Genomic DNA, 17,671 nt, shown 5'->3' with positions numbered 1-17,671 from the left:
TCCTAACCACCGTCTTTTTCCTAGGACATTTTTCCACCTGTCCAATTGCAAACTGCTTAATGGAAAGCAAAAAAGAGAGGCTGAAGCCCTCTCAGGGAAGGTGACGAGAAAGGAGGAGGAGAAGTATGGGTGCTGCCATATGCTAAGGCAGTCCTGGTCAGGAGAAGGAAGAAGTAAAACAGGAAACAGGGTAGTAGGTCACAGCTCCCAGAAACCACATAAACTGTCTTATCAACTTTTCAGTCCGTGTCAAAGGACAAAATAAATAGTACAGTGAATCTCTCAGCTCATAAGCCTGGGACTTCTTTCACTTTGAGGGGAGGAAGAAGAAAGAAAATAAGGGAGCCATGGTTGTGGGAAATCATAAAGCCCAGCATGCAAACTGCTGTGACTGAGCCTTAATCCTCCACTACTCCTTCTTTACAGTGTCTGCACTGCACCTTTGTCCCTGTGCTACTTCAGTCTTCTCATGGGGACTCTGTTCTCTCTGCTCCCCTAAGTTCATCTCAGTTTCAGTTTCACAGCAAAATGGCAGTATTCTTCCTCTGCCATCCCCCAAAAGTATCCTGTGAGAATGATGGGTGCAGGCATATAGGCCCAGTCCATCCAAACACTGAAAGGCAAATAATTTTTAAGAGGACAAAGTACTGTACACTGCATGGTTACATCAGCAGCAAGATCTGCTCCTTCCACATTCCTTTTTGTTATGAAATGGCATACTGTGTATTTATTACAAGTAAAACAACTCTATTCAGAACTTTTAAAATTCACCATATTTTTCCTTCACAGTGAAGTTTATATGGCACAGAGTTAATCTGATAAATATTCGAATTTCATCATGAATGCATCATACTTCAAAAGTCACTTGGCTGAAAGATAGGTTCAACTTTCACTGTCACTCTTCTGTAACCAAGCTGACACATTTCCTCAGCCACACTGAGTTCCACAGTTATTTTGTTCTCATTTGTAATCACAACTAGAAAGTTATCTGTGTGGCTCATTTCTCAATAGTTCCATGTAGTGCAAAGTTAGTACAATTTGCCCTGCCAAAATCCTAAATAACTCCACACTAAAATTAGCTAGATGACCTGGGCAGATTTTCAGGGATTTGCAGTTCACACAGTGTCACCAATATAAGAGCTGTAAAAAAGCACCTGATTAGATTCTTCATGAAGAATAGCGATAATTTTTTTAAAAAGTAAACTGCTCCAAATAATCAACTTCACTGAAAATATACACCTTGCCTTCTGATTTTGGTAACTCGCCATGTGCAGGATTTTACATAACCCACCTCTTCTCTCTCTACCAAGTGAGATAAGAAACCCGGGCAACCTTGTATTTCACTTCTGAAAGTAAATTTAATTGGGATGTTTAAACAATTCTTATGCACATACAAAAAAGACACACACAATATAAGACACTCTGAGCATCACCTTGATCCCACCTTTGTGTACATACAAGCCTCCTTTCAAGTCCATCAGGCTTTTTCAGTCACATTTTACCTTTCTGAACCATGAGATTGTCAAATTCATTTAAGTAAAATCACTTAATACCTAATACTATGTGGAAGAATGTCATAACTTCCTGTGAATTTGGAATGCAACTTTCACCTGATGGTACTTTTATCTATGTATGGACATTTTACGTATTTTAATAAATATAACATAAAGAGAGACAGACAGACAGACAGATAACTTTAGTAGCAGTAACAATGGAATTAAGTCACAGGAGTTAAATGCAAGAAAAAATGGGGAGCCTGTAGCAAAGATGTCAGACGTTTTGTTTTTAACAGAAACATGCAATTCCAAGCAATGACTGAAAAATGAGAAAACTTTAAACTTTAAAATACAAAGCCTTTATCAAACTTGTCATGAATTCAAAATATTTAATTGCTAAGAATATAAAACTACCTTCTGTGCTTTAGAATATGGAGTGCAGTGAGTTTACCACTGCATCTGATCCCATAGTGCCTTATAGAGATTTGGGAACCACGAAAAGCTCAGCCCATTGGGAAAACCAGGATACTATGCTCAATAGAACTAAGTAACTGCATTCAGGCATCATGACCAACAGTTCAAATGTTTATCTCAACGCTATACTTCTCCTTCTTAATGTATAATACTGTAACTTCAAAAGACCTTCAGAAAGAGTATAGAGACCAAAGGTTCAAAAAGCTGGTAATGCCTTTTAAGAACACTGTCTGAACTAGTGATAATCTGACTGCATGCTGTCAATCTCCTTTTAGATGATCACTCAGGTGATTAGTAATTAAGATATTAACTGTGACTTCTCTATTTTTACTGTAAGTGAAAAACTTTCTGTTCAACACTAACTGCATTCAAAAAGAATGCATATTTCACTCTCAAAAGCAGACAAAGGCCAATAATGATAAAAGAGTCAGACCACATGTGTAGCTATCACAGATAATGGGCTTCACTTTTATCCAGCACAAATTCAGCTTACTAAGGTGGTAGAGACAGAAGTGTTGATGTCAGAATATGATTATACCCAAAATTAGTTATCCATTTCATTAAGTGCAACTAACTAAAATAATAATTTCATTTAATTGTTTAAACTTTCATTTTAAATATTTGGCTATGCTGACAAGAACACATCCTTTGTTGCAATACAGATCCTGAAACAACAGGTCTGATAGCCTGCATTAGGGAAGTCTTAGTGTAGGCTGACCTGAAAGGTCCAAGTCCCAAGTTCCAAGTGACTTGTAATCAGAATGCGACAAGATACCATGAAGTTACAAGCAGACGGAAAAACAGTCACATGCAAGAACGTACTGTATACTAATCACAACAATGCTGAGAATTTGCTGAACCAATGTTTAAAATAAGGACCTACTGACATATGTGGAATGGAAAAAAATGCAGAAAAACTTTAATAAAACGGATTTTGGTAGCTTACTAAGGCAAAATATTCTAAATTTAAAGGACAGAAAATAAAGGACTTTAAAGGACTAAAAAAATACTGTAAAGGAACTATTTAAAATATGAACTATATAAGCAAAACAAGTTATAAGGGAAGATGGGAGAGACTGTATTTTAGAAGCACACCCAGCTATCATGGTTATCTTTCACTATCACCCTGGTTCACAAGCTTCAGTTTCCCCTGCTGCAAGTTGTGTAAATACCAGAGGTACTGGATATTTGTACTGCTTCTCTTTCAAACACTTTGCCTTGTTTGGCTTGGCAAAACAGTAACTGCTCTTAAAGGTGCTGTTTCACTGCCTAGCACACAGTGTGAGCACTACTGCACTGCTCAGCACCAGACAGTAAGTTTGGCAGTACGATGTTTCTAACCAGGGTCCCACTAAAAAGGCCAAAACAAGGACTTCACCTGCCAGCAATTATATGACTAGAACAAGTTCTTGCAGGAGGAATCTCCTCCCTGTTACACTGCAGCACAGAACAGTAAGTAGGATGTGAACTTGTGAACATCCTACTCCTTTAAAGTTGTTTCCAGAGACTGCCAAGCACTTCTAGGCTTTGCTGAACCTTCTTTCCAGCTAAAAGAGACTTGGCAAGAACACTTCAGGACTTCCTAATTACTGCTTTTCCCTAGATATAAGCGAATCACTGTCTCCACTGCTGCTATTTTAGTTATAAACAGATAGCTCTGCGACACATTCCATGGTTCGCAGGCATGTGCCTTAATCCATGTAGCTGCACTGCTCTCCAGAATAGGCTGTCTGTCTATGCACTTGGTTCCTCCTCTGCTCCAATTACAAGCTGCCTGCTAACTCCACTGCAGTCTGAGCAAACTGAGCTGCAACCAACTACCTCCTGTTTGCTGGAAGAAAAGAGAACAGCTGCAGTCAGGAAGCTGAAACACAGCAGGGCATCAACTGCAGCACAAGGCACCAAAGCAAAACACACTGAATCATGTGACATATTGAAAGTGGCCAATTACTCATCCCACAAAGTGCCTGACATCTCCATATTACAGGAACAATTCACCCTTTGAATACTACTGTTGCAGGGTATATGACTGTTGTGCTACTTCAGTTGCAAAGACATTATTAGTATTGCAATACCTGATAATACCACTAATACTTCTGGACATGGTATTGGAAGATGCACAGAAAAGCATGCTTTTTGACATCCTAATTAGAAGATTAAAAATGGTATCAACTGCTGTGATGAGAATTCTGACTTTATTACTGACAACACTTGTGTTTTTACCTGGTTTCCAAATCCTACCAAACCACAGCAGGCTAAGCTCCGTATAACAATAATACAACAAATAAAAACAACAGAGGAAAAAATTATTTTATTATTAAATTTCAAAATAAATTATACTGTTCAACGTGAGAGCAAAACTTGTATTTTTACAAACTAGACTTCTTGAAAACTGTAGATGTCCTTGAGTATTTTCAAATTGTTACACTGTTCTGTGAGGATCTTCCCAGACTTTCATAATTTTTCATGGAAAACTGGTTTCCAGGAAAAAAAGGAATTAAATTTTGCTTTCCTGTTAGCAACCAAAAGCTTTACATAAATCCCTTCAGCCACAAAATTCAAAGAATTTTCAGAAAAGTTAACATTATTTCAATCAAAATTAATTCTAACTTATAACATCACAAACTGTGTGCAGAACAATGCAAAATATCTTCTTCTCCATTCTGTTCCACAATGCTCCTCTTTCCACTTTTCCTCACAGTCAAACTTTCAGCTCCCTCTCAGAAACATCTGTGCAATCTATGTACATATATGTGTGTCATTCAAAAATAAGACTATGAAGAAAGTTAATGATCTCTAGTGATTGACCTTTCCACTCAAAATTGTCTCTTTTCCTCTCCGTTTTATCATCCAGCAGAAACTGCTTCCCAGAGGATCCTAAGGAGATTAAGTTTGACTGTGTATGTACCAAATACCAACACAAATAATCTGTTATTCAATGAATGTGCAATTCATATTTTGCATATCAATATTTTTATTTAATATAATTTCTATTTTCTTAATGCACTCCAGTAGAAGTGGCTGTAATTATTTCTCTATATGAAGATTGTTAGGTATTGTGGAGTCTACTACAATGAACAGCTTGTGTAAAAATCAGGCCAAATGAGAAGCTGAGAAATTGTATGTAAAAGAACTATTCTCACCGTAAAACCCACTCATGTGCAAATCTTTTAAAAATAAATCAAAAATTTCGAGACTCATTAAAGACCCTCCCTGTTCTTTCATCACAGATGTTCTCCACTGTTTTTTGTGTTGTTTGGGGTATTTTTAAAGTAATAAAAATACAGTAGGAAGGTCAGAAAGCACCAAAATGAGTTTAAAAGTATATCACTATTTGGAAATTTACAACACACAAAATCACTGACAGTACATTTAAAGCATCTAAATCAGAACTTTCAGTTACAGTCAACTAGTTGAATATATATAAAAGTATATATTTGCAACTCTCTACAACAGTGACAGCTCTTCCCTGACAAGGCTGAGTATACATACATACTGTACTCCCTGGGCTCATTCCAAAAATAACACTTTCAAACCAAGTTGTGTGGTTATTATGAAAACTATGATGGTGAAAAGGAAGGGTTTTTCATATATATCAGCATTTTCCTGTGAGAGAAATATTTAGTCTGTACTTATTAAAACATAGACACATGAATACCTACCCTGCATTGTTACTGACTGCAGTTATTCCCTTTACTCCAGTCTTCAGTAAACCCCCAATGAGGTTTTCAGGAATCCCACACAATCCAAAACCTACACAAAATACAAGAAAACTGAATATGTAACAACTGTTTGAAAGAACACAGATTATTTAGAAGTCTGGGAATTAAAAACCTTTCCTGAGTAAAACAAGCTTCTCAGCTGACTAAATAAAACAACATTTCTGGAAAGAGTGTACCCTAGTACTGTAATCTCCTGATCAGACTGCTTCCCAGTTTGCACTAAAGCCCTTTAGCCATCCGGGGTCTGTTCACACACAAACGGCCTTTGGGGAAGAGCTCCAGGGCTTTCGCTCTCCTGATGTGTGTCCTAATCTCTGTGTTCATAATTTCTCCTCTTTCTACCCACCCAACCTTCAGATCTCTGCTGAACATCCCATACAGCTTAGCCTATAATTAAGTGATAAAAATCTGGGAATTTGAACACCCTTGGGAAGATGTGTAACTGGAAGCACAGAAACCCAGACCTCCACTAAGGCAGAGGTGCCTCATGGTCTCACCTGTTATGCAAGAACCCAGTATGCCCAAAATGAAATACCATGTCACACTACAGGTACTACCATTTCACAGAATCAGAGTCAGGTTGGAAAAGACCTTTGAGATCATCAAGTCCAACCTATCATGGCCTCAGATCTTTTTTTCAAACAACAACCAACCAACAACCAAACAAACAAAAAGAATCTTCTCAGAAGGAATTTTGATTCATTATACATGTACAGTGAGGTTTCTCATGTTTGCTTGTTACATTCATTACTTCTTCAATATCAAAACAACCTACAAAATAGAGAAATCACTTTTCTTCACAGAGGTGGAGCAGTATGAAAGTGTGGAGACATCTAGAATATTCAAAGGCTCAAACCACAGTGAAAGTCAGTATGACACAACTCCTTGACTCTTCTGGAAATGCCAAGCATAACAATTAAGTGTAACACAGATTAGTATTATAAGTATATATATATATCTTTGCTTCCTAACAGCAAAACAGGTTATGCAATTTGTTCAAGGTCACAGAGACCCAGAGAGGAGGTGGATACAGGATACAAAGAATGTTACCATAAAAATAATCAAACCAAATCCTGAAATAACTACGCTATCCTGAAAAAGCCCATGTTGATTTTCTGGATTCAAACTAGGACAAGTAGAGTCTAACATTTCTTTAGTGGGAAAGAAAAGTAATGATGTTTCTGAGGCTTTTTCCCTCCCCTAAGGCACAACCTGGATTTTCTCACTGAAAGAATACAGGTAAAGTAGGAAACCACTTGTTTAAAAAACCATGCAATTCCATGAATTCTCAAATTAGTTAATATTAAAAGAAACATGGTAAATGAATAAAAAGTATCTCATTAACAGAACGTGATTGCATCCTTAAGGAATTTAAATATTTACCACCAACAAGTATAGTTGCCCCATTGGGTATATCTTTTACAGCTTCAACAGGATCAGTATAAAATTTGGTGTTGCGATGAGAGCTGGTAGAAAAATAGCATCCACAAATCTGCAACAATAAAAGAAACAAGTGAATGAACAAAAAGCATTATACAGTAGCTTTATAATGAAAACCATGCCTCTGGGTACACCAGAGGGAAAATATATAAAAAAATATATTGCTACTGTAAATACTTAACATGGGGAGGTGGGGAAAAGAAGGCCACAGGTCTTCAAAACAAAAGAATTCCATCCTGAATTGTTGCCAAATTGTGACTTACTGCAAACAGATCTACAAATGCAATTCCTCAGCATGAATTACAGCAACCCACAGACTTCTCAAACCTATACACTGTTTTGTGGAGCTTCAGAGATATCCAGACACTAAACACATACAGAAACTGCTGAAGCAGAGAGGCACCAGCACCACAAAATTTGAGTGGAAGCCAAGGAACAACATGAAGGACAGCGTTGTACTGGTAGTATAGTAAGCAGTGACACCCTTCAACACATAAACCTTCCCCCAACTTCCTGATGCAGTCCTAATGCTTCCTAACACAGTCTTAGGCTCTCTTTGTGTTGTTGAAGAACAGCCCAGAATCGGGGAGACTCCAAAAAGTGCATGAAATATGGAGGGTAAGAGGAAATCAATGTAAATCCCACCCCCAAACAAACACTTCAAAATGCAAAGCCATTAAACAGTAGTCATAATAACTCATCTATTACATTCTTAGGTCACGGTCACCTTTTTTCCTTTAAGTATTTCCCACTAACATCATGCATTAATACTAACCAGGTACTTGTTCAGGCACCAGAAAAAAATGCCATTTAAGTCACTACCTTGGTAGTCTCAACAAACTGAGAAAACCTGGAAGCTACAGTACTATCTACTGGTGTTTCCAGTTCTTGATAGGAGAAGTGAGAATTTTTAGATTGTGAAAGACGGAGAAAAATTAATCAATAAAAAAGGTAATCTACCAATGTTTTAATGACAGTAGCCCAATTCTTCCCTGAAGAGTTGCCATAAGATACAGTTACAACCAGGACAACAATTTTTGGCTCAGTTTCAAGATTACACAAACTGTTCCCTTTCTAAAATTAAACCTGCAAGAGTTTATACTGAATATTAAAAAGCCTTTCTGAATGGAAGCTTCCAGTCTTCCCAGCTGAAACACTAACGTTCCTCTGCTTTGATGGGCTCAATCAAAAATCAGTATGTGGATCGTAAGAAATAGTGTTAGGTGAGAAAGACTACAAGAGCCTTCCACATGCCAAATCATAGCACAACCATTTCTCCACTGATCCATATTTGAAAAGTCATGGAGTGAGGTAAAGTCCCTCAAGACTTCCCCAAGGTAAACATTCTGCCCATCTTTACAAAGGGTAGAAAGCAGGACCCTGGAAACTACTGACCTGTCAGTCTCCCTCTGTGTCTGGGAAGATCATGGAACAGATCCTCCTGGAAGTTGTGCTAAGGTACATGGAGGACAGGGAGGTGATTTGGGACAGACCGTATGGCTTCAGCAGGGGCAAGTCCTGCCTGACTAACCCAGTGGCCTCCTATGATGGAGTAACTTCATAATGGATGGGGGAAGGGTTACAGATTTATCTGCACTTCTGTAAAGCCTTTGACATGGCCCCTCACAACATCCTTCTAATTTGGAAAGAGATGGATTTGATTGCATGGACTGTTTGGCAGACGAGGAATTGGCTGGATGGTCCCATCCAGAGGATAGTGCTCAATGGCTTAGAGTCGTGATGGATACTGGTGATGCGTGGTATCCCTCAGGCATCTGTACTGGGACCAAGACTGTTTAATATCAATGGCAAAGAGGGATCGAATGCACTCTCAGCAAATCTGCAAATTTGGTGACACCAAGCCAAATGTTGCACTTAACATCCCAGGGACAGGATGCCATCCAGAAGGACCTGCACAGGCTCACAGAACTGGTCCATGGGCATCTTATGAGGTTCCACAAGGCCAAGTACAGGGTGTCACATGCGGGTCAGGGCAATGCCAAGCGTGACTACAGACCAGGAGAAGAACTCATCAAGAGCAGCCCTGGTGAGAAGGACGTGGGGGGGCTGGTGTGTGAGAGGCTGGACATAATCTGGCCATGTGCACTCACAGCACAGAAAGCCAAATGTGTTCTGAGCTGCACCCAAAGGAGTATGGCCAGCAGGTCAGGTGAGGGGATTCTATCCCTCTGCTCCACTCTGATAAGACCTCACCTGGAACACCGCATCCAGCTCTGGACTCTCCAGCACAGGAAAGGCATAAACCCGTTGGAGCAAGTCCAGAGGAGAGCCATGATCAGAGGGCTGGAGCACCTCTTCCTGTGAGCAGAGGCTGAGAGAGTTGCAGTTGTTCAGCCTGGAGAAGAGAAGGCTCCAGAAAGACTTCATTGCTGCCTTTCAGTACTTGAAGAAGGCTCATGAGAAAGATGGGGACAAACCTGTTTGTAGGGCCTGCAGCAATGGGATGATGGATAATGGTTTTAAACCTGAGGAGAGTATATTCAGACTAGATATAAGGAAGAAATTTTTTTACTATGAGGGTGATGAGACACTGCAACAGACTGCCCAGAGAAGCTGTGGGTACCCCATCCCTGGAAACATCCAAGGTTAGGGTGGAAGGGACTCTGAGCAACTTGATCTAATTGAAGATAGCCTGGCCGATTGAAGGGCGATTGGACTAGAAAACTTAAGTGTCCATCCAACCCAAACTATCCTATAATTTATGATTCTCCTAGAAACACTTTTTCATAATGACAATAGGCTGCAAAGGGCATCTCCACTGGTCCCATAAGGTGTGCAATTGACAAAAGGGGTATTAAGTGCTGGCAGCCTCGTGAGCTGCAATACAACTGGGCTGCAAGCAGCTTGAGAGCCAGGGCTGGAGGGAGGCCAGGGCTCTGCTGTGTCCTTGTACCCACTCACAGGAAAATATTTTAAAGAGGCTACGTGGCACCTTTTCTTTAATCTTCCCGACTGCATGCTACAGCAGTGAACACAGTGGTATGTGTTACACAAATGTGCATTCACAGACTGTATGTCTCTTATGAGAGTATCTGCCCTTCTATACTAAATATGTTCCTTTTAGTCTCTTTCCCGCCCACATTGCTATCTGAGAGGTGGGTTTTCAGGGAGCTGAGGTGCCAAGGATCACCCATGTGCCCCTGCATACTGGGGCAGCAAGCTAAGACCTCACAAGCCGGCCATTCTGGCATCCCAGTTTTAAAAAAGTAGCATGGGGACAGATGAGCTCTTGAAATAACCCATAGAACTGAAATAAATTTTATGGAAAAGCAAAACAAAAACTGAAAGTGCTAAGCACTAAGATTTATCATCAGGAGAAGTAAAAACAGGCATGAGAAGGTAAGCTGTTTCACCTACAACAAAATAAGAAAAGTCACAGACTTCTGGCTGAAGAAAGAAGGAAAATAACTTGGCTATGGGTTACGTGTGGGCTGGAAACCATTAGAGCTGTGGGGTTTGGCAGAAGCTTCCCACAGGAAGGGCAAAGCAAGCGAGTGAGGGAGCTGCACGGCAGCACACCACACGTCTGTGGGCAGCAGGAGATGGCGGGGCTGCCAGCGAGGTGCGCACACCTGCTGCCCACCCCCTGCACCGGGTCGGAGAGGGCAACGTGGAGACACACAGTAACACGCCGTAGCTGTGCTGCCTTCTGAAATGCTGAGAAAATTTTAAAAATATGTAAAAAAAAAAACCAACCCCCCCAAAAAAAAACCCCTCCAAGCAAACCTCCGTGCCGCCCTCCCAAGGTCACCGCATCCCCACACGCCGCCAGGGCCGCGGGGCCGCGCTCTGCCCTCCCTCCTCCCGCTGCCCTCCGTGCTCCCTCGGCACAGACCCTTCCCGAACAAAGCCCTGTCGCGGGAAGAGCCTCCCCGGGGCTGCGGGGCGGCCGCCCCCGCCCGGGGCTCCGGCCACCGGCGCGGGGCACGGCGGTCCCGGCACGGGCTGCTGCGGGCGGGCTCCCCGCCAAGGTCAGCGGCGGGCAGGGGCAGGCGGAGGGGGCTGAGGGGGCTGAGCCGCCCTTACCTCGGCCCTGGCGCGGCCGGCAGGAGGATGCGGCGGCCCAGGGGCTGCAGCAGGAATTTTAACGCCGCCATCTTCGCGCTGCGCGGCTGTCGGGGAGCGGAGCGAGGGGCGGCGGCCGGGCCGGGCCGGGCCGGGGCGGCGGGTGCGAGCGTGCGGCGGAGGGCGAGGGTAGCGGCGGCGGCGGGACGGCGGATCCCGCGGGCGGGCAGGGCGAGGGGCTCGGCCCTGACGCGCGCTGACGTCGGTGCGGCCGAGGCGGGGCCGGCGGCTGCCGGGCCCGGGGGTGGCGGATCCGGGAGCCCCCGGCCCGGCTCCGGCCAGCACCTGGGAGAGCTGTCCAGCCTCCCGCCGCTGCCGAGCCCAGGGAGCCCGCCGCGGGCGCTGTCCCACGGGGAAGAGCAGCCCCCGCTCCTGTAGCTGCCACTGACACCGCCGGCCCATCAGCCATCAGTTTTGTTCGTAAAAACCATCAGAACCCACACGGGTGGGCAAAGCAATCACTGTTACATCACTGTTACAATCACTTCAATAAACAAGTTTTCCTATTTTCCTTTTTCCTGTTTTCCTCTCCACGGTTTCCACAGATGGATAGCTCAAAGCGCCGTCGCAGCTGTCTCCCTGCAAAGTAAGGTGGCTTAAATTTCTGCCCTATCACTTTCTGGCTGAGAACTACCACCACAAGAATCAAGGAAAGGACAGAGGCTTTGAATGGTTTACGTTTCCAGTGCACAGCCCTCGGGTTGAGCCAGGCTCCAGTAAGCACGTGGTTTCCCACAGGGCACTTGGATGCTATGTTTGGTGGGAAAATATTACTAGAATAGATGTCTGCTCGTTTAAGCAGCAGCCATGTGATGTGAACTGCTGGCCCTTCTGCTCCTTCTAGGACGAAAATTCAAAGCATGACTCTGCCATTATTTATGCTCTCTAAAAATACCCCGAATAATCAGTGCATGTCCCAACGATGCCCAATAGAACAGAAGGACTGACAGGAAAATGTAAGAAGCTGTTTAGATGAAGAAACATAAATTCTCACGTGAATGGTAGGTCACCCTTCTGCCAGGTCAAGCTGCCCCTGGTTTTATTTCCAGGCTGTTTCCATCCCAGCTGCCAGCCTCTCTGTACTTTGCCAGTTGCAGTAATCAACATGCAGCAGGATAAGTTACAAGGAAACCGAGGTTTTAAGAATGTGCTGCGCACCCTGTCCATTTTGTTCAGATCGCTGGTCCAGCCTTGAAGGTGCTGGTTAACGGCCTGTGGCATGCCACTCTCCTATGCATTTTAAAAGGTGCTGGTACCTGTAGTTACAGTTCACATAACAGATAAACCTTGCAGATGCCAATGAAGTGTGGTGCTGATGCGTTGACTGTTGTGAAGGTTTTCAGTTGGTTATTTTTTTTCTAGTTATTCATCATATTTAGCTAGTCAGTTACGTCTGGGGCAGTTCGAGGTGTAAAAAGCTACAAATTATAGAGTCTTAATGAATTAAAAGCAAAATAACAGCACAACTTGTATTCTTCCAGGGTTAAGCATTAGCAAAAAAGTTTCACAGGGCTGGATTTCTGAGCCTTGGTTCTTCCTAAATTTCATATAGACATGTAAATTCCTTAAGTCATGTTTCCTTTCATGACAAATTTTCCTTAAGCACAGAAAAACTTGTCTAAAGTAAGTTTATTTTCTTTAGTTCAATAAAGTAAGTTTATTCTTTTCAGTTCAATAAATTATATTCCTTTATACCAATACTGTGCATTCTCAAAGTGTTCACTGTTTGCACTATTTGGGATTCCAACAGCATTCCTCCTTGCACACTGAAGGAAAGGTACAACTACATATGTGCATAAGTATTAATACCTACTTGGAACATCTATTATGCAAAGCTTGTTTTTGTACTTACATAAATTACAGTTTCTTAACTAACTTTTCCCTATCAGGTGCTACAGATTATGTAAAACCAAATTTTTTTTAAAAAAATTGCGAAGTCCACATGTTTTTGACTGCAAGCATCTTATTTTGACTTAGAAAAGCTCCAAGCATGACTGAAAGAGTAGATAAAATAATTTGTTTTGGAGTAGTTTTATAAAGGACAGTAGATCGTGAAATTTGTCTCTTTTTTACGATGTCTTAAAACTCTTCACACAACAAAAACTACAAATAAGTGGCCAATGTGAAACAAGTCTCTGAAATGATCAGGAATGTTTTTAATATTTTGTTCAGTGAAGTAAATCACATAACAGCAGTAAATGTGAGTCAAAATACTATCCAAATTTAACAGCACTTACAAATGAGGAAAGTTTTGAGCCCTTGATGCCCAAAACAAGTCAGCAGGTAGGCATTCTACAGCTACCACAGGTTAATCATTATATACACACTGTATAACACCAGCTTACTTACACTGCTGTCAAGCACAAGATGTCAAAGTCAGCACTCCAATACAGTGAAACAGTATTTCCCCAAGAAGCCACCGAAGAGTTAACAGATAGTTTGCAGGTTTCATTTACCTGCACAGGAGGAACAACCCAAACTCTGAGGTGAAAAGCTTATTTTCTAGACTTTTTTTTTAATTTGTTTATACTTGACCCAGATTTTAGCTAATGAAAATGTAGTAATTTACATTTCTTTCAGACCCATTGGAACTTGGCAAGAAAATTCAGTTAGTGAGGCATGAAAACCACATACAGAGCCACAGTGAGAAGGAGAAAGGAAAGCTCATTTAACTATCCAGCAACTAGAACACACAGAGAACACCTAAACTTACCTTCAACATGTTAGTAGGTCCCAGTTCTGAAACAAGAGGTTGGTGTTTAGTAGTTTTGATTATTACTCAAAATACTTAAGAATTTTTTATATTAGTCATCTAAAAAGACTTGCAGCTTCTCTTTGGTAAAAAGGGCAATAAACCTGATTCCTTTGATATGGGATGGAAAGTCACAGAAAATTGAAAAATTATTTCATAGCAATTTCATATTCCTGTGAAAACAGAGTGCTGCAGGAAAAACTAATAAATGGAGGATATAAAACTTATGTTACTGTCCTAAAGGCATTACATAATTAAAAATATGATGAGAACATGACAATAATTACGAGCCCCTGTGCAATGCATTCAACAATTTTAAGATCAATTTAGCACTTACAGGATGTATAATTAACTAAGAGAAGAGGGCTGCTACCTACATGACCGATGATTACATGACCTAGCAAAGCATGTGCACTTAAATATTCAACTTCTTAACAAGATTTCAGTGAGAGGAAGGTCATTACAAAAAAAAATGAATATTTGCAAGTCTAATGAAAATCACACATTAAAAATCAGCAGCAATTTGGCAAGTGAAAGTTCAAACATAACTAAATATAAATACCAAAGGTAAAACTAATTTAGAAAACAAAAACCAATTAGAAACCTCAAGCCCTAAAAGCTATTGTCTAGATGCAAATGTAAAGCAAATGAAAGAACCACAGAGCTAAGGTTTTTGAAAGAAACATGGACTTTTTGAGGAACCTCTTTGCCAATTTTTCATTCATAGAGCTAAGCTTAAGATAAAGAAGGACACAAAACTAGGAAGAATCAACAATCCTTTGGCAAGACCATTTCTTTATCCCTGAAGGACCTCTTGAGCAGATAATAGTAAGTAATGAAATATTTTTGTTACAATGAATATCCTAATAGAATACAGGAGCTCACCTAATTAAGAAAATAATAAAAAAACTCCACTAGTTGGATGAGGAGGCCCATGCTGTGAAAAACAATTTTGGGAGATTTTTTTTGTTGTTTTCATTCTAGTCTGGTTTTCATTTTAGGTATCTCATATTTTAGGTAGAATGTCCTACTTTCATATAAATTATACAGAAACTTCTATATCTTGTCGGACTATCATATCATTATTATGGGCTAAGATAAGCAACTATGTAGAACTTCTTAAAAACCACGGAACATTTTATACTTGGGCAAAATTTGAGAATTAGAGTTACTGCAGCAAATTATTACCCTTCACAGCACTGAAAAGTCAGTGAAATATCAGCAGTTAACAGTTAAGTAGTTCCTTCACTTTGGTTATGTTAAAAAAATGACAAAACTTCAAGTTTTCTGACCAGTGCAAACACTGCACCTCATTCAAAACCACAGTATTTACAAGATCTAATTATACAGCACTTAAAATTAAGGTGTCATTTTAATTTAAACAGAACCACAATGTCTGATACTCAGCATGATCCCTGGCACTTCTATTCATGTTCATATATTGCTCATTTAGTAACTGGCATTACATTGTCTAAACAAGCCAAGGTGACAGTCAGTAAGTGTACTAGTTCTGGAGAAAGGATAAGTGACTTATCAGTCTTTTACAGCAGGAGTGAGGAAAACCAAAATGCCTATTCAGCAGATACTTGCAGACATCAGCTGCACAAGCTCCATATGTATGTGTATTGATACTTGTGGAGGATGGTTTCAATTCCTTTTCAGAAAACCCTACTAGTTTCTCACTCCTCACTTTAGCCAGGATTTTTTTCTGCAAGAATGCAACAGAACAGGAAAGTCTTTCCCCCTACACCCTCTGGATAAGCTAGAAGAATGGGTTTATTTTACACTACACACCAATAGTGCTGTGAGAGTAAACATAGCAAAAGTGGCTACAGAAACAATAAACTGTAAACAGGAATCCTGAGCAGCTGTCACACTGCAAGTCAGTTCATGTTTGGTAGCACTACTGTAACAGGCTTTTCCGGATTCTGCAGTGCAATGTTACATTAATAAGCTGCACAGGGGTTCTTTCAAACCAACCTCAATAGCAATAGAATGTACCATAAACACAGAACCTAGGAAGACTTTATAAAAACACCAGTGAAGAAATTTTATTCCTTATATTTGATACAAAATGTATATTAAAAAAAAACAAACACAAAACCAAAACAAAACAAACAAACAAACAAACAAAAACAACACAAACCAGTAGAGCCCTAAGATGATTATGCTGACCTTGTTGTGCAGAGGTTGTACAGAGTAAACAGATCCCATCCCTACACCCTACTCCGCACCTCGCTGGTTCTGCACAGCAAGACTACAGTGCCAAGCTTGTGAATGAAGAAAGGCAATACCCTGGCCGGCAAGTTTTGCCTGTAACTCTGGTTCCCTCTTTGAAACTTGGACTTTGCCATCTATTCCATGGGTGTGGACCTTAACTGGAAAGGAGGCTTCTTGTCTACAAGAGTCTAGTACACAAACTCACGCATGTAATCTAAGCCCTTATAATTACTTTATCATTATCTGGGCAATTCCCTACATGCACTGACAAAATCAAGTGCCAAAACATTCTCCAACTGTTTTGGGTGCCAATTGTTTCGTCTAATTGTCCTAGTACATCCAACTGCAGGAGGAACAGCTGTCAGAACAGCTTCCCCCTTACAGTGGGCAGCTCATCAACAGCTTGGTTAATATTCTCAACAGTCCAAAACTTACACATGTAAAAGCAGATAAGCTTTTCTGTGCCTTTTTATTTCTCAGTCACAATCAATTGAAAGAATTTGTAGGGAAGGTAACAAATTTCACACAGGATATATGGCAAAACCTGAAACTTTGAAAAATTTTTTTTAGAAAGTGATTTAAAACAAATGCCTACCATTCACACTTCCATCTTTTTAAAAGGCCCTCAGAATCCATTAGTCTTAGAGCATCATGTTTTCCCTCAGCTCTTCCCTGGTTTAGGTAAAGTCAGATTTTAAACCTGGTTCTACAGATACTCACTCACAAGGAGCTGCAAAGCCTGCAGCAGAGCTAAGCCTAAGCAGAAGATTCCCTCCATTTACAAACACACAGTTGCTTGTTGCAGAGCTCTTAGGCCTCTTGCTCACAATGTCACCAGTTCCAAACATCTCGTCAAAGATCCTGATGGTTTGTTTCAGGAGTCAGTTTGAAACCATAGCCCAGCTGTTCACTGAAGAATTCTATATTCCAGTTTAAGAGTTTGCAGGGTTTCAGTAAATGCAATCATTTCACATTGGCATCACTTCTGTGAAATGTCACTGTTAAAAGCTGGACTATACTGAGCGTATTGGTGACACCCTGTGGCATCCTGCTGAACTCTCAAACACAAATGGCTTTGAGGTCTTTGATATTTGTCTTCTCAGCACCAATGCCTGTCCTCACTTAAGACTCGCAGGCCTCAACGAGTCACTATTTCTGTAGCACATGTGGCATAGAGAACATTAGGTACCGATGGTAACCAGAAGAGCTAGGTTGAAACTAATTACTATGGGAATGGCAAAAAGGGGCTCAGATTCCCACATAATTTTAAAATGTGTAATTCACATGACTAGAACATTTATTCCAGTGATAAACTTGATGCTTTTTGCTTGCAGTGCATTTACATTGCTAATAATTCAAGCAAGCACTTCCAAAATTTCTCTCAGCTTGCAAGTTATCTGCAAGAGGAAACAGAAAATTTGTCAGCAATCTTGGATTTTTCATTTACCTCACATTGTAAAACCTTGGTTATCATTATCATA

General features: G+C 40.8%; 1 protein-coding gene across 1 annotated transcript in view; it reads right to left on the bottom strand.

Annotated features, from left to right (window-relative positions):
• Positions 1-11,368, bottom strand: part of OXCT1 (3-oxoacid CoA-transferase 1) — an 87,746-nt gene extending 76,378 nt beyond the window's left edge. Inside the window, exons 1-4 of the mRNA XM_050329840.1 lie at positions 11,180-11,368; positions 9,537-9,618; positions 7,076-7,184; positions 5,633-5,723 (exon numbers count right to left, since the gene is read on the bottom strand). Coding sequence (XP_050185797.1) covers positions 5,633-5,723; positions 7,076-7,184; positions 9,537-9,618; positions 11,180-11,250 — 353 coding nt within the window. The 5' untranslated portion in view covers positions 11,251-11,368. The remainder of the gene's footprint in view (positions 1-5,632; positions 5,724-7,075; positions 7,185-9,536; positions 9,619-11,179) is intronic.
• Positions 11,369-17,671: the final 6,303 nt, after the last annotated feature.

Source organism: Myiozetetes cayanensis, unplaced genomic scaffold, assembly GCF_022539395.1.
Source record: "Myiozetetes cayanensis isolate MyiCay16 unplaced genomic scaffold, myiCay2020 scf4, whole genome shotgun sequence".
NCBI classification, from domain to species: domain Eukaryota; kingdom Metazoa; phylum Chordata; class Aves; order Passeriformes; family Tyrannidae; genus Myiozetetes; species Myiozetetes cayanensis.
The sequence above is the reverse complement of the archived record's forward strand: the minus strand, read 5'-3'. Positions and strand labels throughout refer to the sequence as shown.